The 27,447-nt window shown below is 38.7% G+C and overlaps 2 protein-coding genes across 2 annotated transcripts; one reads left to right on the top strand and one right to left on the bottom strand.

The window, feature by feature from the left end:
* Window positions 1-1,360: 1,360 nt before the first annotated feature.
* On the top strand, window positions 1,361-11,196 carry neil3 (nei-like DNA glycosylase 3). The gene is made up of 10 exons (XM_075481873.1): window positions 1,361-1,511; window positions 1,655-1,764; window positions 3,376-3,510; window positions 4,077-4,290; window positions 5,134-5,208; window positions 5,492-5,658; window positions 7,644-7,807; window positions 8,981-9,395; window positions 9,709-9,889; window positions 10,018-11,196. The coding sequence occupies exons 1-10, from the start codon at window positions 1,407-1,409 to the stop codon at window positions 10,198-10,200; spliced, it is 1,749 nt and encodes a 582-aa protein (XP_075337988.1). The 5' UTR covers window positions 1,361-1,406; the 3' UTR covers window positions 10,201-11,196.
* On the bottom strand, window positions 6,506-27,036 carry aga (aspartylglucosaminidase). The gene is made up of 9 exons (XM_075481872.1): window positions 26,739-27,036; window positions 23,171-23,324; window positions 21,984-22,096; window positions 21,092-21,204; window positions 19,095-19,203; window positions 18,716-18,791; window positions 13,830-13,937; window positions 11,596-11,729; window positions 6,506-10,647 (listed from the first exon to the last, which is right to left on the bottom strand). The coding sequence occupies exons 1-9, from the start codon at window positions 26,845-26,847 to the stop codon at window positions 10,547-10,549; spliced, it is 1,017 nt and encodes a 338-aa protein (XP_075337987.1). The 5' UTR covers window positions 26,848-27,036; the 3' UTR covers window positions 6,506-10,546.
* Window positions 27,037-27,447: the final 411 nt, after the last annotated feature.

Here is a 27,447-nt window from a genome sequence, read left to right as displayed (position 1 = left end):
ACTTCACTTTGAATAGGCAGCTAACTTCATTCTGGGATAATGGCACAAGGATAAGGAGAACAGTCTATCTATCTATCTATCTATCTATCTATCTATCTATCTATCTATCTATCTATCTATCTATCTATCTATCTATCTATGGCTGGCTGCCCTATCTATTTTATGAATTGTCACTTGGTTCGAACAATAGTACAATAGCGCCCTCAAGTGAAAATTGGAGGGAATTACCCATATCTTTCCACATACTTGAGCACATCAAATAGTATGAAGTAGATTCACAGGTATAGGTATAATTTTACTCTCCACAGTTTCTAAAACACACGAAAAAACACAATTATGTTATTAAATATCAGTTAGACATCCATCTATTTACTATACCTGCTCAATCTAATTCACGGTCAGACAAACAGAACATGTATATTCTGTTCCATTCAGTGACATAGAGGGTTTGAAGTGAATTTGATCAAAGACAAACATCCCATGTGTAGTGTGACAGGTACCTCTGTTCTTTTTTATCTATTTTTTCCCCCTGTCAGATTTGTTTATCATTTTTATTGTTGCCTTTATTTATTTGTTTTTGCATGAATGCCATGTTGTGGCATTTTCCTTTTCTTACTGAGTATGATTTTATATGAAAACTCAAGGATGAATTTTGGGTTTACGGTACTTTGTTGACATTCATGAAATCACAGAATTCACAAATAAATGTTTAAATATTATTGCAGCTCTAAGTGTCCATGAGACTTACCACTTAAATGTGCACTTAACGAATGAGCATTTCTCAGTAGACTCTAACTTTAAAAAAAAGAAGCCCACAGTGTCTTTCAGAAATGAAAAAAATGGCATACTTGAATAGCAATAAAATGTAGATCAAGAGGGGTTTGTGTAGCCTGCTTGAAGCAAATTTGACTGTCAAGGTGAAAAGAGATATTTTCCGCTGACGGCTCACACAATGAAAAAACGACTTTTATTTTGGTGCCAATGGCCAAATTATTGACACGGTGACTGAAGCATGAAGTTTCCATTATGCATTTGCATAGACAATTGCACTGACAGAGGAGGATGCTGACTGCATGAAAAAGCAAGGGCATAGAGGGAAAAAAACTGTTATGGAAAAGAGCCCAGTTCTAAAATATATGCGCAGACTGACATAGCAAATGCGTAAATAAAGTTATAGCTACTCCACATAGTTTTTTTAAGGCACGGATCACTTGGGAAAATTAGATTACTGTGCCTTTAATACAGCAAATTATTGCAGAACTAATTTCCGGGTTCAAACTCTACCACGCATGCGCGTCGTTGAATCGAGTGGCGGGCAATGAAACCATCAACAAACGTTGTGGAGGGTACAGTCAGATCTATTGAACATTGTGCCGCGACCGGTGTGCATAATTGTGGACTAGAAGATGGTTGAGGGTCCGGGCTGCACGTTAAACGGAGAGAAAATCCGCTCTAAAGTAAAAACTGGACAGAAAGTGAAGGAGGTCCGAGGCAGTTTGACAGCATTAACTGTAAGTAAAAGTTAGGTCAGGAGTGAAGTTACGTTACGTGCAAGTTGAGATGTTGAATTGTATGTTGGCAAACCAAAAACACATTGTTAGCTTTATTTTGCTTCTCCTCACTGTCTCTAAACGAGCTGCCGTTTCATTTTTAGAAAAACAGCTCGGGGTCAAATGGCTTCCAACGTTTTTACGGCTGTCTTTACACTGGTGTGGAAACCCTCGGCAAGGAGCTCTTCATGTACTTTGGTCAAAAAGCTTTGAGGTAATGTAACCCGCACACATAAACTGGAGCAAACACTACCTTTAATTAATGTTAGCTGGGGTTGGGATAGTAAAATCAGTGTCTGCTATCTGTTAGATCATGATGTGAATAATAATGATAGTAAGTAGATTGCTTTGGATATTTATCCAAGCAGCAGGTCATGCTGACTATTAGATGTAATAATTAACATTTAATCATTTAATAGCAATAGCCTAAAAACTTTCTTTCTCTCTTTTATGACAGTTCATTGGTCATATATTAATTAATGCTGCAAATGGCAAAATTTATTTTCCTGTATTAATTTTCAATGAATGGCTCTGGAAGAATTAGGTGACTTATGAAATGATCATAAGCTCACAGTTTATAGTGGCAAAAAAATGATAGAGAAGTTCAATTAAATTGTTAATTGCAAAGATAAAAAAAATATCTGTTGAGTTTGTATAATGATCCCGTTTTCTTTAGTTTTTTTTTTTTTTTTTAAACTTATTTTAGGATTTCATATTGCTCTCTTGGTATGATCGTGGCATTATTGATTCAGGATACCAACTTTCAAATAGAGTAGTATTAGCCTTGAATTTTCTTTCTTGTGGATTGATGACCACCTATGACTGTAGAAATGCTCCTGTAGCCTTTTCCATCCTCATGCATCTGTATAATATTTCTTCCTGTGAAAGTTTTTCTGACTGAGGCATGGTTTCACAGCAACCGATCTTTCTCGTAGCGAGCAGTTTTTTTTGCACTTTTATTTATGGGGAAGGGCACCCCTGCAATCCATCCTTCCAGTCTCATTTCCTTATCTGGAGCACTTGACTCAAAGTTGCACCTGGAGAAGTCATTTGCTTTTAACTTTTCCTACTTTTTCCAGCCTTCACTGCCAGATACTTTCTCTGTTTGTAAAAGAACAGTTTGTGTGTTATAAGTTTATTCCCGCTGTGTTTACGTATAATTGTAACTCATATTAGGTAACATTAGGTGACATTTATGAATAATCTGCGTAGGAATTCAAAACATTTCACAAACTTCTTCTAGCAATTCAAGTAAAAAAAAAACAGATGTTATGGAGGACGATGTTTTCAGTAATAGCTTTTAAATAAAATCTGATAAAAAAAACACATTAATGTGAAAAAAATAGGTTTCTATTTGCAATTCTAATGTACACAGTCATTACAGTCTGTGCTCATTATGGATGTCTCAGTAAACTGAAACATGGTTTGTGAATAAAATACTGTACTCACAATAAATCCACATACTTAATTACAGTGAGGCAAAACTCACAGCACGGCCTAATGCAACAAGTAATATGAGTAAGTGCAGCAGTTACAAAAAACATTAAATGTTCTCTATATATTATTCATAAAACCTAATTGTGCCTATTCACATATATGGGCTTATTTTAATGATGCTATGCAGTTCTAAGGGATTTTTGAATATTTAGTGGAATCCATTTGGACAAACAGATGGAGGTGCTAATGTGTCACATTTCAAGGATGACTCCCTGGAGTCTCTATCCACCAGGCTGCCTTTCCATCCTTTTTCTTGTCAAGTCTTCAATTAGTTTTGACATGCTTTCTTTAATTGAAATTTGTCCTTTCTGTCCGTCACATCTTGTAGATTCCACTTTGGTATGAATGGATCAATGCGTATAAACCCTGCTGAGAGGAAGGTAAAAACGGGCTCCGCTCCGGTGCTGGAAATTCACCTCACTAACGACGTTGTGAGCTTCTTTGACAGCACTGTAGAAATAAGGTAACCGGGACACCATCTTAGTCTAGAAAGATTCACCTTGGGGTACGAGTCTGATTCAGGGGGTATGTCCTACATTTTGCGGGTGTCCGAAGACGGTGGCTACGGTTGCGTGAAAAATGCCGTCCTTTTTGTGCTCGACATTTGTCCTGTTAGTGTTTGATTGCCAGAAAATGTCACACACTCTGCTTACACATTCATCCAATGGATGGATGCGTATGTGTGGGAGACTTTCTTGAGTTTTTTTAATGATTTGTTCCCAGTGATCAGCACCTCATTACAGTGTTTGGTGTGCTAAACTTCCTGCTATATAATGTTCAGTAACAAGACAGGCATTTATTTCTGCTATCTGAAAATTTCACAGAAGCTGTCCCACCTTTATTTATATGTGTGTATAAATATGTGTATATATATATATATATATATACATACATACATGCATCTAAAAAAAAAAAAAGAAATTGAAATGTATAATCCCCTGAGAGCCCTAGTTGACCTGCTGTAAAAACTGGCCATACATTTGTTTTCTTTTCCAATTCCTCCAGCCCTGAAAAACTGTGTTCTTTCAGGTTGACGGAGGACTGCGAGCAGAGGGTCAGGGCCATGGAGAGTCTCGATGTGTGCTCCTCCAAGTTCAGCTTCGCCCGCTCCGAGGAGGCAGTACAGAGCCAAAGCAGCAGGATGCTCTGTGACGTTCTCTTAGACCAAGCCGTCATGCCGGGAGTCGGCAACATCATTAAAAACGAAGCCCTGTTTGACTCGGGCCTCCATCCAGCCGTGAAGGTATGGAAAAGATGATGGATTGTGTTCAGCAGAGGAATAAAAAATGAGGGTTAAAAAAAAAAAAAAGCAAGACAACTCTCACAGAAAAAAAGTGTAAATTCTTGTATTACTGAGTTATGCATTGCAAAAGGAAGGTGAAATAGGGATAAGACAAGTAATGTTTTGCGTATTGCAGCACATATATCCCTTGACTTCAGTGGAGTTTTAACAAGGAAATGTTGCTTATGGCCTTTATTGAAACTCGAAGGGGTCTCCCCTTTCATTTATAAGCATGTATTTATGAAATATAAATTAATAAGATGTTTTCTTCTCCTGATATGAAAATGATCACATAGAATATGAAAGATGGAATGCCTTACATTGCTTAGGGAATATTTTTATTAAGCAAACTATTAGAAGAATAATGCTGGAGTGAGTTATCTGTTGCGGGGAAGACATGCTTTGCACCACGAATATTTCTATTACACAACTATTACCAGAGGCTTTGTTCTGCAAGGCCATCTGCCCTCTTTGAACGTATTAGCACACTGGACCAAAACATTAATCCCAGACTTTAGTTCCTTAAATCTTCCAGGACCACTGCATCTTTGTGAGCTCGCCCTCCATTACCAGGCCCCTATGTGTCCTGAACAAGTATAAAAATGCTGTTTTTTTTCTACACTGTCTGAGCCACAGTCGAGTCTTTGCTGCCTTGGCTGAAATACTTGGGAAAATACATTTCTCGTTTGAATCCAGTTTCTTCATTCATTAACTGTTTTGTCCGTTTTAAAACGAGAATCTATACAAACGGGGTATATTCACTGTCTGACTGTGAACTGTAACTAAAGGCAGCTTCGTTTCAAGGTTCAGCAGCTGACAGAGGAGCAGGTCCACCATCTGGTGAAGATGACTCGTGATTTTACTCTTCTGTTTTACAAGGTCAGTCGCTCTTGTTGTATATCAAATGTAAAGACTGGTTGTGTACAGTTGTGGTCCTTGAAGATATGTATGGGTTTATGTCAATGGCTGACACCTTATTAAGAGTTGCTTCGATGAGTAAATCATTTAAGGCACAAAGGTCAAAGTTATTATCCAAAGAATGGAAGAAGGTTGACTATACACAGTAAGGTAAAAGAGAGTAATTACATTTTTTCTTTAGTCTGTTTTCTTGATCAACTTTTTCTTTCCATTCATTCACCTCCGCCCTCCTTATCTCTATCAGTGTCGCAAATCTGGCTCTCCTCTCTACAAACATTACAAAGTCTACAAGCGTCCCCAGTGTGGCCAGTGCTCCCAAGCCATCACGGCCTGTCGTCTTGGAGACAACGGGAGGATGACTTACTTCTGTGATGGCTGTCAGAAAGGAGATCCCAGTCGGGTTGACATCAGGTAGAAGTCTCTTTCTTTCTAGACCTTTGGCACTTTGATGAAGAAAGGATTGTTTTGCATTCTGGTAAAAGCAGCTCATTTGAACTGCCAACATCTTTGAATTAAAGACAGAGGTTGAGCCTTACACGTTTCTTTTTCTTCAGCAGTGAAAATGCATATTTTATGCTAAAATTAAAAAAATTTCTTTCGTCCGATATGACATTTCAGGTATTTATCAACTACGACATCATGCGCTCAATTTATTTTCTTTTTCTGTGTGAAAATGTTCCTGTGATTTAAAATAAATAAAAATAAATAAACTCCGAAATCTTCTTGAAATGTTATAATTTGTAGAAAATCAGAAATGTAATATCAGAGCTGGGTGTCATGGTTTAAAATCAGTCTTCGCAGAAAGTTCCACAGCTCTTTAGATGACATGTTCACATTCATAGAGGCCATCTTTGCAGGCAGATGGGCTTGGCAGGGAGTGGGAAGTGTTATGGGGTGAAAATTAATGCGCATAGAAGGCTGTGTTTGCCAGTCAGGGCACAGGCTCAACACCTCCTGGGCTGTGTTTGAGCAAAGCTTTGCGAAGGGTTAGAGTCTAAAGCCCTTACACACATTACACAGCTGATAAAGCAATTGGCGAGAAGTTTCCTGAAAGCCGCCGCTACTTTCCTCCTCCATGACTGTTGGCATTGCTGATTTGCCTTTTTGTCAAACATACTCCAGCTTCATGTCAAAGCACTAATGGATTCAGTCAAGGCAATGATATGAAACACATTGCATTTCTCGTATCTTTTGAGCCTCTGCTTGAGTTGCAAATGTTTGTCGGATTAATTTTTTTTTCTTGATTTGTTTCAGAAAGTTGTTTGAATAGTTTATTGATTCAGGTACATTTATGTTTACATATGCCCATGAGGCATTAAACCACAAGTAGTTCTTTAATATTTCTGAGCTAAACACTTAAACTTGTATAATGCAAGTGTCACATGATTTCCTAACATCGTACCTCATGAGGCTACAAGATAGCTTTGCATCGGACAATACACGTTTAACTGGAACAAAAAACCCATTTGTTTGTCATATATTAATGCAAATAATCCTCCCGTTAAAAAAAAAAACATGGAAATATATGCATGAATAAATCATTATCCTCATCATGATCATAGCCAATCCTTCATTACTGCTATCAAGATCTCTTCCTGTTTTGTCATAATTTCTTAAAGAGGATGCTGATCTAAATCTCTTTTAAACCATTTTAGTAGTTGTGAATCTATATCATTCATCTCAGAGATATCCTTTATATCATTAAACAAAAGAACACAAAGTGTTCTGAAGGGGAAATGCGCTCATTTTAATTTCACAAGATGCACAAAGATCCTTTCCTCTTTTTATTCTGGTAGCTTTAAGAAATCTTTTCAAAACCCATTTAGAATTTGGTAGCGTGTAATGTGCAATATTCATTTTCTAAAAGTTCAAATGTATTCGGGTATAGACTGAAAAATGGATGAACTGGGCCAAGATATTTTGAGGGGTCAGGCATTGGTCAATGCTGATTAATTGTTCTTTTTAAAAAATAATTTTTCTTTTTTTGTTCGAAAATACTATTTTATCGGATATTACTGATAAACTATTGAAAAGCCGGCATTGGTCAACCACTACTCAGTTACCAGGCTATTGTGCACACTTAGGTTTCACTAATACAGTATAATACAACATGTCTGCAGCAAATCCAACCACCATTAAGGTTAAATAGCTCAGCCTCTAAAGAAACGGTTTAGAGAGATGGTGATGGTGATCGTGGTATTGTGTTATAATATGTTATAATAAACATTTACTGGCAAATACAGAACAAGGCACAATAATGTGTTATAACTGTAGTAAACACAAAGGGATCTGCTGTTACACAATGAATTTCTGCCAAAGTTTTCATTCAATATCGAGCTGTTTTTGCAATGGAAGCTTATTGGGATCACTAATTTTGCTTTGTTTTACTTACCCAGTAAGCTCCCGCTTAGAAACAGTCTGATCGGTTGGGCCTACAGTGAGAGAAGCAGTGATGCTGTGGCTAAGAAAGAGGAAGAGGACTGGGCTTGTCAACTCTGCACGCTCGTCAACCAGCCAGCAGCAAACGCCTGCGATGCCTGCCTCACTCCAAGACCTGAAGGTGAGCGAAATGCTCCGTCTTTTATAGTCTCTGGCTTTGATGGGGGTCACAGAACAACTTTGTTAACAAGAGATAAAACAAAAGTATCTGTATTTTCTTTGCTCTATAGTTGAATGGTAACATGTACAATTTAACATCAATGCTTCAGTGGTTTTTAGTGGAACAGAAAACATCAAATGGCACTGGAGTCAAGTGGGCTGACTTTTCTTTGGTTGAGGGTGTTCGTATGTTGCACCAAGGATAATGACCATGTCTGTCAGCTGGTCATTTGTCTCTGACTGCCTTGAGACACATTACAGCATCACTGAACTTTTGTTTTTGAAAGACACGTCCTCGCTGCGTCTGAGCTGCAGCAACTAAACCGCAGTTGAACGGCTTCCTTCACATTTATATATTTCTTTCAGATCACACTGCCCTATTTCAAACAAACCAAGTTTTTCAAATCATAACTTGCTGAAGAACTGAACTTCTGTAGGGAAAGCACTACACAGCTTTTCCATGCGTATGGCCACAGTAACAGTACTCAATTTTTTTTTATTTATAACTTTAATGTTCCAGTCTTATAAGACATTAAAAGAACCGCCTTGTTTTGTGTGGACTGCTAATCATCGTGGTTGTTTTAATGTTGTCTTAGCTCCTAACATGAGAAAGTGGTCTTATTTTTAGATTGCTTTGTAGTCTTTTAAAATAACACGGCTACATACATACACTAGAATGAGCACACTCATTACATATGATTAACATATGTACTTCTCTATATTTCATATTCTCCTACTGTGCATCTGCACTGAAACAGCTGGGAGTTAAGGACCCTTCTCAAGGGCACATTTATGATAATTATTGAGGAACTGGAGAGTCCCATATTCTAAGATCCCTGTTAATGAGTCTGTCTGGCCTCCTCGTCTGTTTAGTCTATTTGCACTTCATTTTCACCTTTATTTTCTTTAGGTGTTGGTTTATTTTACAGAATTGTGCATCTTCAGCACCATGTGTGATGCTTTTTTTTTTTTTACTAAAGAGCCCTGCAGTATATTGCTTAGTAGTAAATTTTATGGCAAGCTAACCACTTAAAAGTAACAACCTGGATTTTTTTGAGAGAGCAGCCAGTGCATCAGAACGAGCTGCAGCTGCTGAACATAAACTGAGTTTCTCACTCTGGCTCCGTCTCCACAGTCCACAAAGACGACATCAGCACTGAAGCATCGCCCTTCACTGCCGACTTAATTAAATACCCCTGCACTGCCTTCAAGAAACCACAAGAGGAGCTCAAAGTCAACTGGAGGTCTGCATTTGGTACTTCCACCCTTGTTTTTTCTGACATGAACAAGAAGCCAAAGTCTGTAAACTCCCCACTGTCCCCAGCCGGCAGTCATTTGAATTCCTTGGCGGCACAACGAGGTTTATATAAAAACAGCGTTAGCCAAGGGACAACAAGCCCCAATTATGCCTCTGGTGGCTGGCAGAAGCAAAATGTTGGGCTCTCCAATGGGGAATCACTGGCCTCCTACAGTCACCCATCCAAGAAAATGAGAATTGATCACAGTCTGTTTCCCAGTAACAATGCTCAAAATGGAACCCCCAACTCAGGGTGAGTGAATCTCTTACTTGGCTATTCATGAATAAGTTTATAATAAGAGAAGTTTTTTGCAACTTCAGGGAATGAGCTGGGTAAAAAAGCATCTGACTGTGGAATTTTAATGCAACATTGTTACAAAAAAAAAAGTTCACTGATAAATTGCCACAGTAGGACAACAGCTATATACAATTATTACCAACAAACATCAATACACAGAGCTGAAAAGAGGTGGCTTGTTGCTAATAAGTGTTGATGTAACAGGTATCCCTGTGTTTTATTTCCAACATATTTCAAACTAATAAGACTGTTTCTGCACTTCTGTCAGCATGTGCAAGATAGAGGCAAAAAGTCCTGCAACTTACACGTCCCCCAGTTCCACTGCCCCTTGTTGTGCAACCCATCGTCGTCCAGCTGTCCTCAGAGTGGTCCACAAAGAGGGGGAGAATAAGGGACGGCAGTTCTATACCTGCTCACTACCCAGGGAAACCAAGTGCAACTTCTTTGAGGTGACAGCAGAGAGTAAACTTCTTCCTATGGCGTTGCTTTCAAATCTTTTAGTTTAGCTGATGCACCAAACTTTAAATAACTGAGACAGGAGCTTAAAACTGCACTAATAAACCATTTTTCATTGCAGTGGGCAGATTTGCACTTCCCCATTTGTCACCATGGGAAACGCTGTTTAATGAGGACCGTTCTGAAGCTAGGACCCAACAACGGTCGGAACTTCTACACCTGCAGCTTTCAAAAGGGTAAACAATGTGACTTTTTTCAGTGGGCGCAGAATGGACCAGGGGTTTCCATCCTCCCTGGTTGCTAATACATCGCAGCCATAGTTTTCTTCTAAATGAAACACTGAATTAGTTGTTTTTATTTAAAAAATGATGGTTTTCAGATTATGACACGCCGCACTGTGTGTATCTAATAAAGACTGCAGTTCCTATGTCCTATATAGATGTCCATTTTAAATTTTGAAAAGTTATCCCTAAAAACTTGATAAACCTGATAAAGATTTGCATAACTTAAAGCAGCACAGTCCCAACTTCTATTGACCGGTGATGTTTTTAAATTCCAGTTTATTTAATGAACTGATTAGAATAAAAATGCATCATGAACATTGTTAATTCACGCACTGTATAAAAGAGACGCTTACAGTCCACCTCCATTTAAAAGCAATCTACGGATTTCAGGATCGGTGTGTCTGACTCAGAGTTTGACACCATGTAGTGGAACTGTGTAAGGCTGGGGGCTTTGTTGCATGCTGCACCTGAGAAGACGAAAGAGATAAAAACAATTAGAAGAAAACAATTCTGTATACCCTTTTCTCATTATGGCCCCACCATAATGTGAGTTCTATCTGGATGTTCGGTTGTTATGATGATAATTCCTAGAATTGTCCATCAGACGTTAATATAACGGATATAATCCTGCTCACTCATTTACACTGATGTTATTTCATGTGCTACCAAATCGGCTACACTGTGGTTATACAGTAAATGTAGATACCTTGTGAAACAGATTGTTTAAAAGCTACGAGCTCTATGAAGGAGGAGGTAGGGTGTGCCTCTTTAGCCGTCACAAGAATTTTAAAATTTGTCACAGTTGCCATGAGAACAAAATTTCTAGGGCAGAACAGATTTTCTTGGAGCTCTTCAGGGAAGAGTGGATGACAAACTCCCTTTAAACAGCAGATGGAGACTTTATTTAGAAGCGCTTTTAGTTGGAGAGAGCTCTTTGTTTTATGCCTGTTTTATTGTTCTGTTTTATTTCTCTGTATTTTATTGTAAAGCAATTTATAATTTTTTTTCCTATTAAATGAGCTATTAAAAAAAACAAAAACTACCAAACAGAAGGAAATTTCATTTTTTTGTTCATTTATTAGTTTTAACTTTTTTTTTTGATACAGTGGAAGTCTCAATGGATCTTTGGTCAAAACATAAAGTCAATGCAACTATGACTCGTTCATGACTTGACTTTTCCTTTTTTATTACCTTACTGCTCAGTTTCATAGAACAGTTTTGTAAGATAACATTGATATATTGAAAAAAAAAGTGAAATGACTTCTCCTTTTTGCTCTAATGCTCATGGTCATGGTTAACGCTCCAACTCTATTAGATGAATATCAGTTCAGTATGTTTTTCTACATCCCTGTGGATGGGTCTATACCTTTGGAAAAGACCAGAACGGATTTGTATTTGTGAACCCAAACACTCACCATAATGGCCGGTTGCGTTAGCGCAGATTATGGCTCCAAAGAACTCTGGGTAATATCTCTTGATTCTGGAAATGGCCGACTTGCAGGCTGCTGAGGGATCAGCCCCGGCCCTCATCAGCTCCACGGCCAAGTAACTGTTGGCAGGGTAACGAGGAGAAGACATGAGGCAAACTAATAAGTACTGTCAAGGCCAGCAAACAGGATAGTGATGACCCTGGAATTACCACATTTTCTTGATTTTCTTGATAAACATATGATGGAAAAAAAATATGAACCAGTAAATCAATTCTAAAAATAAAAACAGCTTGACTTCACAACGTGCAACATTACAATTACATTACATCACCACTTTGTAGGTATTCATAAGTGAAGAAAAATCCACAAATGGAGTGAATATATGTCACCATTGTATTAAACAATGGTGACATATATTTTTATTGTATTTTACTTATTAGTACTCTGCATCTCAAAACACTTAAACCAAAAAATTTTAATGACTTTTTAGTGGGAACTTGAAATTCTTCTGCTTTTGCTTCGTGCTTAGCTATTAGCATCAAGTCTAATCATTCTTACATAGTTCACTTAACATAAGAAGTAAATGAGCTAATAGAGCTTTACCAGTACTTTGGTTAATGTTCTATATTCCAACGAGGAAATCTGACTGCTAATTGGTATTCCTTAATATTTTACCAGTCAGAAGATATAGTTTCAAATTCTTCATATGTCACTGAATGCATCATCCCTTATGGAAAAAAAAAAAAAAAAAAAAAGTGAAATATTGGCCATATACGCAACAGTTCTCAATGAACAACAGTACAGTCCAGAGGTTGTGGAGCCAATATATGAGTGAGGATTTATGAAGTGAGTTCTCTTTGGTTTAATGACCAGTTAGCCAGCCACTATTACATCTGCTGTGTGTGTTTTATCAACTTTGGCTGTTAAACACGACTCCAGACACGACTAAGCCTAAATGAAGAATCGGTAGCCTACCAGCTGTCCATCAACCACAGATGAGAGCCATTTAAACATTTGAGGATAAAATCCTCTCATATTGGTGTGTGGTCTGAGCTCTCAGACAATTTACTGTATGCTCTCTAATACCATAATAACGTGCTCCAAGGGTTATTAAGTTCTACAGATCTCAAAAGAGGAGGACCCCGAGGAAGAGAGGGGTGGAGTAGAGTCAAGTGGGTCACTCTACGCCCTAAAATGAGCCACTCGAATAGAGATGTAAATTAATGGATGAAAGGGGCTGCTGTAGAGTCTCTGTGTTGTTTGACCAAAGCATGTCAAAGACATTACATTAAGACCTCAGCGAAATGTGTCAGCTTGGGAGAAAAGGGGAAAAATACAGTATGTCTCCATTAAAACGGCAGATGCAGTTCAGGGTGTGTTATCGTCCATTTTGACAATCTATTGTAAAGCCTCTAAATCCCAAAATTGAAAAAGTACTGACCGATAGGACAAATACGGGCGTAAGTGCAATTTGATCCACTAATAACAAGGTTCTCTTGAAAAACAACCTGCAGCAGTTCCTGGAAGAGAGTCAGCAAACCTGAATTGAAATAGATAGCCCTCAGGTGTGGTGTGTGCAATCTGAAAGAATACTATGTGTGCTCACCAAACTAGCCTGGATAAATAAAGCCTTCAGAAAAAAATTAAATGGCATTTTCACACAGCCTGGAAAGAAACAGGTGCTTAAGTGAAATCCCGCCTCTTTGGAGGCATGTACAGATGACAGTTTTGGGGCAACACAGTCATCCCTTCTCTTTTTATAATACTATTTATGCACTTAGAGCTCGAGGCTCACACGAGAAGTTGGCTGTTTCAAATCCATGCACGTCACAAATGTCGATTATTCTCTGAAGAATTTTTGCTGTTCAGAGGAAGGTTTAAAAAAAAAAAACCACAAAGCAGTCCTATTTTTCACAAAGTGGCTGGGAAATAAAATCAGGTCTGGGGAATAGAGGAGTTCAGATCCTGTCCACTTGTTCGAGTTGGTTCAGCTTGGTTTATATTTGAGTGGCAGGAAAGAAAAACTTTAGTGGATGCAGCAGTCAAGCTGATTTGACCTAAAGTGAAATTTTGGTCTCACCTTTTATATGTCATTGCTATGTAGGCCTAAAAAGTCTCGACTGTCGCCATGTTCCATTGGCTTTGACATTATCATGAGACACAAGGTAACAACACAGCAAAGACCTTTGAAATTCTTTAAGGAACGTGGATAAAAGCACCTTGGCAGAAAGCGCATCATGATGTCTCCATCGCCAGTAGCTGCAGCAGCACCAGCTAAGCTGTCTGCATAGGCACCGGCTCCAACAACAGGGGAGTCTCCAACACGCCTGCAGGATGTAAAAGCACAGACCACTGTCATGAATATAAACACAAGCATGGAAAACAAATCACCTGCAGGATATTCAGGGCTTACCACCTAGAACTTACATCGCACAGACTATTCTCGTGTGGGATTGTCTTTCAGAAACTAACTCATTAACTTAAAGTTTCAGTGTGTAACTTTTGGGGTGATCTATTGATAGGAATGCAATATAATATTCAGAACTGTGTGTTCTTTCGTGTAGAATCGAATGAGGATTACTTTTGACTGCGGGATATTTATCCAAAGATGCCATGGGGCGCTGCCCGCACTCCACCACTTTACAGTAGTAGTATATTGACCTTGGAACTTTCATAAATCATTCAGAATCATGTCATCATGGGACGTATTTGTTTCAACTTTACTGAATATATCTGTACATCTCGGCCTGTTGCCCATGAGGTTGAGCAGCCGTCCTTCAATCAAAAGCTTCAGTTGCTGGTTTGCACAATCGCACCTATACGTTGTTTTGGATAAAAGCCACTCCCAAATGAATGTAACGTAACGGATGTCTCAGGACTCCTTAGAACCTAACATATCATGATGACTTATTCAGTCATTTGGGAGATAACATTTGTAAATGACAGATCCAAAGTACATCCATTTATATTTTTATCAGTGTTGCCCCTTTTCTGATAGATTACCTTTTCAATGCCCCGAGTGATGACTGATGACATGCCAAGTTTTAAGTCATTCATAGGCACCGCTGTGAGGTAATCTCGGCACTCTTTCCCTTTAAAGCTCTTTGGTTCAAAGTTTTCTCCATTTTGATTATTATGTTTTAGTAAAATAGAAGAAAACAAAGACATTTGATTCTATAAATGTACATGCATAATATAACACGATTTCCCCCAGTATGAGGATGAGTAAAATAGTTACCTTTGATCACAGTATCACACTGAGCACACCCCCTGCACTTACAGCCCCCATTTGGAACTGCTTTAAACAAGGCTAGACTGATTTTATATTAATGTGTACATGCTAATATGAAATCAAAGATTTTCTTTCTCTCTGATGTTTTCACTCATAAATATGTAATTTCGTTAAATAATGTAAAGAATTGTGAACTATGTTTTGTGGTTTATTTATTCATTTATATTATTTTTCTTATAAGTTAAGAGTCAAAGACAGACAAAGCTATTGTTGTTAATTGTGGCATGAAAACACAGCATCGGTCCGTCCTCCCCAGTTTTAAAAGCACGAGTGATTTCAAAACCGATCAGTGTTCGAAGAATTCAAGACGTGTCACAGAACAAAGCTGCGAAAAATGAAGGACAAAAATCTTATTTACCAATTGATTCACAACGGCTACAAACTATGCACAAATGAATGTGCCCCCACAAAACCTGATAAAAGGTGTTGCATCGCCAGTGTTCTGTCAAGTTCTCATTGTACCTCATTGTGTGTGTGAGACGAGCATAAAGAGTGAGAACAGAAGGTCAGAGGAGACAGCATTTAAAACCGATCTCTGCCTTTTCAACGTCCTCACCCCTGTGAACTGTCAGTCAGTACGTTAACAACCACAGAGAAGTCAAACTTTAGTTAAAGTTCAATTTGGCCATTTTATTCAACTACTGATCTTGTCCCAATATACAAGCACAGGGAAAGAATCAGTTAACCGACCGAAGCATGCATGAATAATATTGTTGGTGCTGGGTCTTTTTGCTTTTTAAATGGCGGCACATTTATACCATGTCGTGCTGTGAATTGGACAGCTTACAGCTCTGTGCATTTTGTAAAATCGGTATGCTTTTTAAAAACGTTGTGTTTTAAGAAATTAAATTAATTGTACCGGTTTTCTATTTCTACAACTGGATCAAAGGTGTGGATGGGAACTGAGGAGCATGTGCTGAGTACCGAGGCCAGTTTAAGTCTCAATAAATTTATACATGCAGGAGCAATTCAACCAGCAAACTTATTATCTGGATGTGTAAGGGGTGTAAGTACCTTGACAAATTCAATTTAGTACAATTTTACTTTGACCTGGATGTTTACATGTACTTTAAGAGGACCTGCACGATAATTTGACTATTTGATTTTATTATTAATTTATTTATTAATAAGTGAGTTCGCAATTACTAGTGCGCCTGCGCGAAACTGACCTAGCAACGCAAAACGGTAGATAAACAAATGCGTGGATACCCGATCCTGCCTTCCCAAAGCGGTAGGACACTGAGCTGCACACCAGTAAACGAGGTAAATAAATGTCATAATTTGTGGATTTCGTAGTGGGGTAAAAGTGGTGCTTTCTGTAGATTTTAGAATGATTGCATGGCGGTGGGGTGGGGGTGTTTTGAAGCTCATTTTATTGCATGTGCAGTTTTAGTTTAGCTTCAAATTCATGTAAATGGCCTGCATTTAGCGCCTTTCCACTCGGAGCACTCTGCTAAGCGCTCTCTCTCTCTCTCTCTCTCTCTCTCTCTTTTTTTTAAACAATGTTATTTACACCAGGTCACCATGAGGCTCTGTGCAGTAGTTGGCTGCAGTAATGGAACATTTCAAATAGAAAAGTGGAAATCAGAGGACTGCCAAAAACATGGTACCAAAAATGCACTTGGATCTTGTGACTGTCCCCAACCCTTCCAACTCTACCCATTCCCCACTGACAAGATAAACTCTGATGGCAGAAGAAGATGGAACAAACTCATGAACAAAACTGATCCCAAGACCAAGAAAAACTGGGTGAACAAGAAACATGACCGAGTCTGCTCCCGCCACTTTCCAGACGGCAAACCAACACCTGCCCATCCTGACCCCATACTACATCTCGGCTACACAGGACCCACATCTGAACAGAAGGTCACACCAAAGCGACCACCTCCATCACAACGTGTTGCCATTCCTGAACCTCCGGAAAAGAAGCCTCGAATTGAATCTATGGATGAAGTAGATGTTGTAATGACTCCTACAGAGAAGGCAGAGCTCGACCACGGGTACACAAAGAATTACAAGTGTGACTGCAGAGAAGTCTGTGATTGTCAAGGCTGTTTCAGTAAGCAATTAAGAATAAATTCACTGGAAAACAGGGTGGAACAACTGGAGCAGGAGGTTATCTCACTTAAAACACAACAGGAAAAGTCTGAAAAGATACCTCGTGGGAAGAAGCAGGTATTTAGTGCACACACTTTGAAAACTGACAGTAATTTCAATCTTTGTACAGGACTTAAGTCTAAAGAGGCTTTTAATGATATGTATGAATACCTAGAGCCCTATGCTAACAAGATGACCTACTGGAGAAGCTCAAACACAGAGAAGTCATCTACAAAAAATAAAGGAACCCCCCAAAAATGTGGCCCTAACAGAAAGCTTCTTAAAAACGTTTTCAATTCTGGCACACGCCAGAACTGGATTTCATCCAAGGAAGGACCATCACAGTCGTCATCCATTACGGTACGAAATCTTCACTTAATCTTCACTTAACTTATATTTTCACGCAACAAAACAGAGTGAGCAAAGGAATAGCATGCGCGTTTAAATGTATCCCGGGGCAACGCTGTTTTGTTTATCTCTCAAAATGGCGAATATTACCCATAATGCATTTCGCGCCGGTAATTGCGAACTCACTTATAGACTTTACATTATGCCAACATATGGATTTGTTCATGGCAAAGCATTACTTTAGTAATAATCTACTATTGTTATCTCATCTGTCCCACACTTGCATGTATGGAGTAAATGGAGCATGTATTTTAGATGCAAGTTGTAAAAGTTCTTTTTTTAAAGCACTCTGGAGGAAGGCTGTGAGCATCTGAAATGTCGATACCATCAATTTTCTCCACTGTGCACGTTTTCCTTTTTCTAATCTGAGGAGACAAGCCTCTAATGCACAAGGCAGTGCACATAGCCTTTGTTTTAACTGATTTTTTACAGTAAAGTAAATATATTGTGAAAAAAAAAACTGTGTTTGTGCCGAGCTCTAAAAAAATGTCAAATAAAACACGACAGAAGCAACTTTTCGCCACGAAATTTGATATGGATTACCAGTGCACACCAGTAACCACTCTGGTGAGTTGATGATTTTGAAAACGGACGTTTATGGTGCTTTTACGGACCTTTTTGGACATGCACATGACTTGCCATTCTGAAGCAGGTTGAGATGAATCAAAATTAGGCAAATACCGGAGACAGCAGTAAACATCAAAAAAGCGGTGAGGGGGGTTCTAAAACATTGCAGACGACTCAGAAAAGAGGCTTAATGTTGAAAATACCGCAGTTATCCTTTAACAATTTAGGCCAGTCCAACACGTGACTCATAACAAGAATGTGCCTATAGTCGGCAGTTCCAGCAGTCAGTGGTCAAACTGCAGCAAGGTAAATGTAAGTATTCGAGAACAATACTGTCAGACAAGTGGGAAGTTTGAGCTTGGTTTGCTGTTTGTATTAGTAGTAGCTCTTAGTCAGATACTGTATGCTCTCTCGAACACTAATAATGTACTTCAAGAGTTGTTGAATGTAATTGGGCAAGAAGGAGGGTACGCCCTGGATAGGTCACCAATCTACCTGTACTGTAGGTCAACACAAATGCAAACCAGTCAAATGCATGCTCACACTGAAGCACATTTATAATCACCGATCAACTTAAGAAGCACTTGTTTTATTTGTGGGAGGAAGCAGTAGAAAACCGATGTATGCGAACACGGAACATGGAGAACATGCACACTCCACACAAAAAAGGCCCGCGCCGAGATGTGAACTGGCAACCTTATTCTGCACATGCCACAGACATTTCTATTGTATTGTACGCACCCTGGAACCTTGTGAGTTAGTCCATTGGTCGATGTGCCAGCAGCCACATGCCCATGTTGATCAAGAGCAATCATCCCTGTTGCAAAAACAAAATGCATGGCAATAAAACACAAAGTCTTGGTAGCTTGTTTATGAACCGGTGCTAAACAGATTCAGTTCTCTGAGCATGCAACTAAATTTCTAGCGGTTTCAGGTGCACCAAATACACGAGTCAAAGTACTATAAAATGTACTTTAAAACTGAAAAAAAAGAAAAATGTTCAAGCAATAATTAACCTTGTTTTGATTGGTTCTTGATGAAATCAAAGTTAAGTCCTTAAAAACGATATATCTTTACATCTACTTCAAAGCGAACATTGGTGCCATCTGCTGAAACGTACCTATGGTGTCATGGGAGTGTGTATCAACGTGCCGTAGCCTCTTGCTCTGTGTGTGTATTGCCTCGGGTCTGTAGGGTCCACATGACTTTGAAGGATCTGGACGAACATTCTGTTAACAGGAGAGCAGGGGACATCACTTTTACCTTTCTGCGCTACCCTGGGGCTTAATTATTTTAATAACAACGAGGCAAGACATGCTGACTCGTAAGCAGTTTTGCTTTTTGTGGTTTAATTAAATAAGACCATCAGCACTATTATCACAAAGCGGTTTGGGACCTAATATGTAATATATGCAGTGGGAAGTCTTCTTTAGACACCAGAAACCATGTAGTGAAACACAGTCAACCTTGAGAAGCTCCACATTCATGCTAAGAGACCTTGGTAGCACTTCAGACGGAGCACACAGTGTGATTATCTGTGTGTTTTGACCTGCAGGGGAGTGTGAAAAGTTTATTCTGCCTCTTTGATGTTAAAGGTAAGTGAAATTTAGCTGAAATGGTTCTCATTTTGAGTTCAACGGATAGGTGTGTAAGTTTTTCTATATTCCCTTTCATGAAGTTCACCTTCATCACCATTGCAACACTCTTTAGTTATAATTAAATCCAGGTGGAGATCCATCGATCGACGTCAGAAGGAATCTAAAGTTTTCAGAAGTAACTCATTTGCAGTGTAAAAGGGGAATACTGCTACCGTTACAAATGATCAGGGGCGGAAGTAAAGAATTACGAAAACTCACGTTACTGTAATTAAGTAGATTTTTAGGTACTTGTACTTTTATGAGTATTTTTTTTCAAGTGTGTAATTTTACTCATACTTGAGTACAATTTACACCATGTAATCTACTGCGCTACTTTTAAAATCAAAAGTCGCTACTGAGTACGCCCACAATTTGAATTAATATTCAAACCGTCATAATAGTCATATCATTGCAGTAATTTCACTGTATAAGTTTTTTTCAGTACTCTTTTCACCTCTGCTTCCTATCGTCTGGAACCAGTCTGCCCATTCTCCTCTGACCTGTCACATCAACAAGGCATTTTCACTGTCTTTGACATTTATAGAGTATTTAGAATATTTATAGAAAATTGACACGTTCGCGGAAAACGAAAATCTTTACACTACTACACCTAATTATTTATTGAACTATTGCTGTTCATACATTATTTTTCTTTAATATTATAAAAAGACAAGGATTACGCACTTTATGACTATACTGTGTAATCTCTACCATACCACTGAAGATCTTATAATGTTGAATAGCATAAGACGTTCATTATTTTCGGTATTTGTGCTAATGTGTTGAGAAGTTTAGGGTGGGATCCAGGTGACATAAATGCTGTCATCAGCTTGTTTGTGCATGGCTCTCTTTAGACTGTAGCAAGACTTAATTTGTGTTGTGCGTGTTTGAAGCATGTATTTCAGTAGATGCTAATGTACAAAAAAAAAAAATACTACTCCTTGTGTAGTCCTGCAGTCGATTATGAACACAGTGGTTTGGTGCACTGTTTGTCATCGTTAACAGCCCAAACCCACAGCTCTTACTAGTACTTGTCAAAATTAAAGACGCTTCTAATTGCAACCAGACTGCATCTTATTCACATGATTACATCGCAGTGCCATCGATAGCTCCCTGGCATGTATGTCTATGTAGGGTAAATGCCAGATGTATATTTCTGTGATCTGTTTAGCCTCTTTCTAAAAAGTACAAGTTGATTGAATGTGGCCAATAGAGGAGTGGAATCACTCTGGATAGAGAACACCACACTTATTCTGGAGGATGTTGGGACAATAGTGGGGAAGTGAACAGGAGACTGTTGAGGAATAGCAACAGCCTGTTGCTGTAGGGCAGCTCCTTTACTACAGAAGCTGACTTTTTATGATGTACTTATGTGTGCCTGTCAATTTTTCCCTTTTGAAATCAATCTTTTAGAAGCAGCACGCCTGTAGCCAGCAAAGTGAGAAAAAAGTGAGAAAAAAACACACACACACGGAAGTACCTTTCGATAATTAGGTTGGCAGTTGCCCTTCAGCCACTGTGAGAAAATATTCAAAGACTTGTTGGTAGTCAGGTCTTCTCCAACAAAGCCCATGTTTTCAGCAAACACAGAAGCTATAAAGAGAGAAGCGATACTTTCAGGTCAAGTTATTCATCCAAGACCACTCTGACCCCTGGTTGAGACAAAAATAAAAGGTCACAAATGAAGAATGGACAGCAGGCTATCTCATCTAATTTATGCTTGTAGACCTGTCTTGTAGAACAGGGCACGCTGCTGTGAATCATCTTCTCATTTCCTGACAAATGTTCCCTGGATATCTTGACATTTGAGCAAATTAATTAGACTTACAAGACAGTTCTCACACTGGAATTAAATGTTTTCATTTTGGTCTTCAGTTTCTGTTTTTTCCTTTCTGTTCATTTTGTGATCCGTGAAAATATGTATGAAATGAAATAATGCTTTATGTATATGTACGGTATATATTTATTTATTTCTCTTGTTTTTCTTAGAAAATAGACGCTTGAGCACTTAATAATTATTTTTATGCTCAGAGGATCATACTGGAGCTCTGACCCGTGCATTCATCACCGACCACTAATGTTAGTCATTTAGGGGATTAAAGCTTATTCTGTGTCTAAAAGGCTTAGGCCCTGATGTGATAAGTGCCCGACTAAGATCATTAATGCAAATTCAAGTGTCCTTCAGACATATTTTTATCCTTTTCTTTCGCACTCTACACAAAGTGCTTAAAAGGGAAGTTGTGTTAGATCTGTAAATTGAATTTACTTACTGTGTGCTGTTCAAATAAAGGATTATTCCTTCATATATCAACCATGTTTTTTTTTTTTTTCCTTTTAAACTTAATCTTATGTCGAAAACAATCCACACATACCTGACTCTCCTACTAGCAGTGTGTGGTCAGTGTGCTCCATCACAGCTCTCGCTACTCCAATGGCATTTTTGATTCTCCTCAGGTCTGCCACTGCACCGACCTCCATTGTGTTACTACACAAAGAAAGTACACAAAAGAGACATTTCTGCTTTCTTGCCGAATGCTAGTAATATGTGCAAGTAATCTTTCTTCATCATAAGTCAAGTTTAAATTGTATTCGAGTCAAGTGAACACAAATTTGTTATTTAGATTTTGAGTATTTATCATAACAAGCTTAAGCCCCAAGAGTTTGCACAGAGTTGAGTAAACTCCTCCCTGATACAATATCAGAAATGTAACATTTTTATAGAGCTCATATTTCTTGCTGGACTTCTCTATTGGATTACAGTTCAGGTATTTGTTTAGATTCTTGTACTCAGTATGGAAAATGGCTGCTGGTGGTATCTACTGGATTTCTTCTGCAACTTTATTGGATTGTGTGCGGGAGACTATCCTCTCCCCTCAATGTATTCATGACTATGTAACCAAAAAAAAAAGTCAATTTTCCTGCAAATAAAAGAAGGAACATTCAATAGAGAAACAGCAAACAGCTTGCTGCTTGTCTTTTGTTGTGGGCTGACATTTACTTCCCATTATAACTTCTGAGAGTGTAAATGTTAGTATTTAAAGACCTAATAATTGGCAAGCTTTCAGACCTTAATGAGACTCTTAATTAGTGCTTCACTGAAGAAAGGCTTGAAGGAAAGGTCAGCCAGTAAAGTGTGTAAATGTTAAAGATACATGGACGGCAGCAGCACAAATTGTTAAAAAAAGACGTGTAACAATATGTTGACAGCTGCAGGTGCCTAATTAGCATTTCAAGATCTGAGTCATCTTCAGTCAAATGTAGGTTCTAAATTTAAAAATCTCCATAACCTTTCCTTTGTTCATTTGTAGATATTTCATGCTTACATCAAATAGTATTAAAGCATAGCATCTGAAAAAATAAAAGCTGGGCTTGTGCTGCTTACACGGCTGCGCAAATGGCAGGAAGATAGAAATATTAAAGCTGTCTAATTCCAGTGACATTAAAATAAATATCCTTGATACCGATCTTTACTGCTCAACTGGGCTGCATTACAAGTGTTTTTTACATATAAATTCATATTTTGTCTTTGTCAGACAGCGCATGTTTATCCAAGATTTACCCATTCATGATCATGGCATCCAGTGTGGTCTCTCCAGACTCGTCAGGGCTTCCGCCAAAGCCGACGCTGCCATCACACTGCTCCATTTCACAACGGGCACAGCCTTTCTCCACCGCATCCAACACTGAGCCACCGGACTGCAGGGCACTCCATGCTACACATACAATGAGTTATTTAGCAAGCAGGGTCACTCTGTCCAACAAATCTTTAATACAGTTTAACTCCCATTGCCTTTAGATATTACTTGAGTGAAGTCAATGGGCGATTAATCAGTGTGTTATTTGGGTTTGAGAAAGTTATTGATTATACATCTTTCATATACACTCACCGGCCACTTTATCAGGTATACCTGTTCAATTGCTTGTTAACACAAATGGCTAATCAGCCAATCGCATGGCCGCAACTCGATGCATTTAGGCACATAGAGGTGGTAAAGACAACTTGCTTTCAAACCGAGCATCAGAATGGGGAAGAAAGGGGATTTAAGCGACTTTGAACGTGGCAGATGGGCTGGTCTGAGTATTTCAGAAACTGCTGATCTGCTGGGATTTTCACACACAACCCGCTCTAGGGCTTACAGAGAATGGTCCGAAAAAAGAGAAAAATATCCAGTGAGCAGCAGTTGTGTGGACGGAAATGCCTTGTTGATGTGAGAGGTCAGAGCAGAATGGGCAGACTGGTTCCAGATGATAGGAAGGCAACAGTAACTCAAATAAGCACTGGTTACAACCAAGGAATGCAGAATACCATCTCTGAACGCACAACACGTGGAACATTGAAGAAGATGGGCTGCAGCAGCAGAAGACCACTCAGGGTGCCACTCCTGTAAGAACAGGAAACTGAGACCACAATTCGCACAGGCTCACCAAAACTGGACAACAGAAGATTGGAAAAACGTTGCCTGGTCCGACCAGTCTCTATTTCAGTCGTAGAATTAGTTGCGCAAATGCTGTCATGTCGATATGGACCAAAATCTCTGAGGAACGTTTCCAACATCTTGTTGAAAGTACGCCACGAATAATTAAGGCAGTTCTGAAGGCAAAAGGGGGTCCAACCTTTTACTAGCAAGGTGAGTGTACCAAACATTAATATTCAAACTCATCCATGCTTTCTTGGAGATATTTACTTAGAATTGTGTAAAATATGTGTAGTACTAAACAGAAATTTATGAAATCCATTTGTCAAATTTACCAATCTGGGCTCATGGGTAAAAGTGTTATGGCCTCCTATTAAACAGGGAGCCGAAAAGCATTTGTTTACTGATCCCCCAAGTTCCCATGAGGGATCAAAATACCAACTGATGGCGCTGCCACCAGCTTCCCACTAAATCTCTGCCCATTCCACAGTGTTCGGTGTTATTTTCCTTTCTATTAAACTCAGCATTACATTTTTTTTGCCTTTTAGAAAATTCAGCAGAATGGAAGCAGAGATTAGCCTGCTGTTGTCAGCTGCTTCAGTAAGCCCCCAGTGGAAAAGAGATCTGCATGGGTGGATCAATAGTTGAGTCTCACAGACTGCACCTTAAAATATTGCCCCACAAAATGGTGTTCATGGCGTATTTTTTCTTCATCATTTTTATATCCACCGCAGGGGGAAACAAAAAAAAAAAGTCGACATATCTGATAAATTGAAGGGCATCCATCTATCACAGTGAGATTCTTCAGTGAACTCTAATCACCTCAGGTCTGAGCCGTTGCTTGAGATGTTTTGAATACCATTTCCATCATTTTTCGTGTTGAGCTGTGCTCCTGCTGGAAATCGACTTGACGGATAAGTCACGAGCAAAGCTGAAATATTTTCAGTTTCAATTTGAACATGTCCAATGTATCATCCTGAAGGAAATCAAATGGAGTGAGAGCAGGCCTGCAAATGGAGGTTATGAAGCCTAGTGAGTCCAGACAATTTTGGATCCCCATCTAAGACTCTGATGGTCTTTCACACGGATAAGCTCCTGTTGAGGCTCAAGTATACTGGGTGGGGGTGTGGGGAGGGGAAATAATGGTGTGAGAACACTGGTGATGAAACTGCCTAGGGTTTAACTCCACCAAACATATAATACACACCTATGCACATGCTGCTTCTTCTCCTGTAATGACTGGAAATTGGTAATAGGGATAAATTTCAGTTCAAAATAAATACAAATTATTCCCTGGACTGCAACTTTCACGTTTAAATATATTTTAATCGCCTCGTGAAAGAAAATATAATAATAAAATAATAATATCCATTGGTATGTATGATAATATGCATTATTATGTACGATGTAAGAGCGAACACTGACAATTTCCCACAGCTCATGTTGACAGCCTAAGCCATTATCATAACGAATGGGCCGCAAATCTGTACATTTAAGAATGTATGGAGTAAAGTAGCTTTCAAAATGTTCGTGTGCATAAACTAGAAATGCATGCATATGTTTTGATGTTCGTGTGCATAAACTAGAAATGTGTGCATAAACTAGAAATGCATGCATATGTTTTGATGTTCGTGTGCATCAACTAGAAATGCATGCATAAATGAGTCCAAAAGTTTTGACATCAAGAATTACGAGTTACGAGTTACGCATGCAAGTTTTTCTTTGTTTTTTTTTAAACTTTATTAGTAATTCAACAAAATAACAGTTTACAAATGTGAGCATAACGCCAAAAAGAAGATAGCCAGATTGCTTTTTTATTAAAAACAACTATATGGGCCTGTTCCCAACTTGGGATTTTGGACGAACTGTTGTCATAATTCCTAATTTTTTTTATTTTTTATTTTTTTGTTACAAGAGATTCCTTGGCACACATGTCTTTGTGTTCATTAGCTTTCTTGTTGTAAGTGCATCATGAAGGTCATCTTCTTCTTTTTATTATTATTCCTATGCTCCCCCTGGCTATCTTCTTTTTGGCGTTATGCTCACATTTGTAAACTGTTATTTTGTTGAATTACTAATAAAGTTTAAAAAAAAAAAAAAAAAAAAAACTTGCATGCGTAATTCGTAACTCGTAATTCTTGATGTCAAAACTTTTGGACTCATTTATGCATGCATTTCTAGTTTATGCACACGAACATCAAAACATATGCATGCATTTCTAGTTTATGCACACGAACATTTTGAAAGCTACTTTACTCCATAAGAATGCTGATTTCAGCGAATGACTCACAATAAATCAATTATCACAATGGCTGCAGATTTTGTCGTGCAACTTTAAATACCAGATAAAACTAGTGTCTGGACCGCCACGAATGGAACTGATAAAAATAGTGAAAAGTCGTGCACATTCCAGCTCTGTTTTCTGATTGTGACGGATCACCATGTGACGCTTTCTCAGCAGTCCTCTCGTTTTAGTTGGTGGCTTTTACTTTCAAATAACATGCAAGCGCGACGCATCTATTATCTGTACGGAACTGTGTCTCAAGCCTTTGTCCAACACCTGGTGGGCGAGCTGAGGTTTTAGGTTTAAAACCGAAAGGGAGAGCACGTGACTCCAGAACCGGTTTCCTCTGTCACGTGACCGGCCTCTGCCTTGAAGGAACCTTTAAAAGATGTATTTGTAAATATATAAACACACGAAGGGTGGCCTACCTGCAGCCGTTGCACTTTTGAATGGCCACGTATTGATAACAAGAGGTAACGACGCGTGTCCAAGTGGAAACAGTAAAGTTGAAATGAAAAGCGAGAGCGATAGAAACATGTTGTCCTGTTGATGCACGAACGTCCCGACGTGACTTTCTGTTAAGTCATTGCTTCCGCTTAAAGTTTCACTGTGCTGAAAAATAAAGAGAGGAAGCTGTGAAGTAGAAATAAACAAAACTGCCCCCTGAATTTAGTTTGAAGAGACATTACATTTAAACTTCCTCGTTGTGTCACATGCCGCGGGGGCTGGTTCTAAGTTAAAGGGGCAGTGCAAATATTTCAGGAAAAGATAAAAGTGTTTTATGCGTGTCAATCACAGGCCAACAAATGGCCAGCATGAACTAAAAATAAAAAATAAAAATCCAGGTGTTTCTTACTGTCAACACTTATGTCTTTCTGACTGTTTGTGAAATTTTGTTTTTGGTGTTGAGTTAAAGTAATACTATGTAACATTTCTACCTTAAAATAACAGTTTGAAAAAAATTGTGCAGCTAGAATGAGTTTTAATATTACGATTGGCCTGTTTCCTATGCCCTTCGGGGGTCTGAGTTGGAATAACTGCGCTATGTAACTTTGCTGGACCGGCCAGGGAGCTGAGCGGAAGTACTTCGACTTGCTTTCTGGCACACCTACCGCAAAAACAAATAGACCCCTCTCA

The sequence above is a fragment of the Odontesthes bonariensis genome, chromosome 13 (assembly GCF_027942865.1).
Source record: "Odontesthes bonariensis isolate fOdoBon6 chromosome 13, fOdoBon6.hap1, whole genome shotgun sequence".
In the NCBI taxonomy this organism is placed as follows: Eukaryota; Metazoa; Chordata; class Actinopteri; order Atheriniformes; family Atherinopsidae; genus Odontesthes; species Odontesthes bonariensis.
Note: the sequence above shows the minus strand (reverse complement) of the source record. Positions and strands in the feature narration are given on the sequence as shown.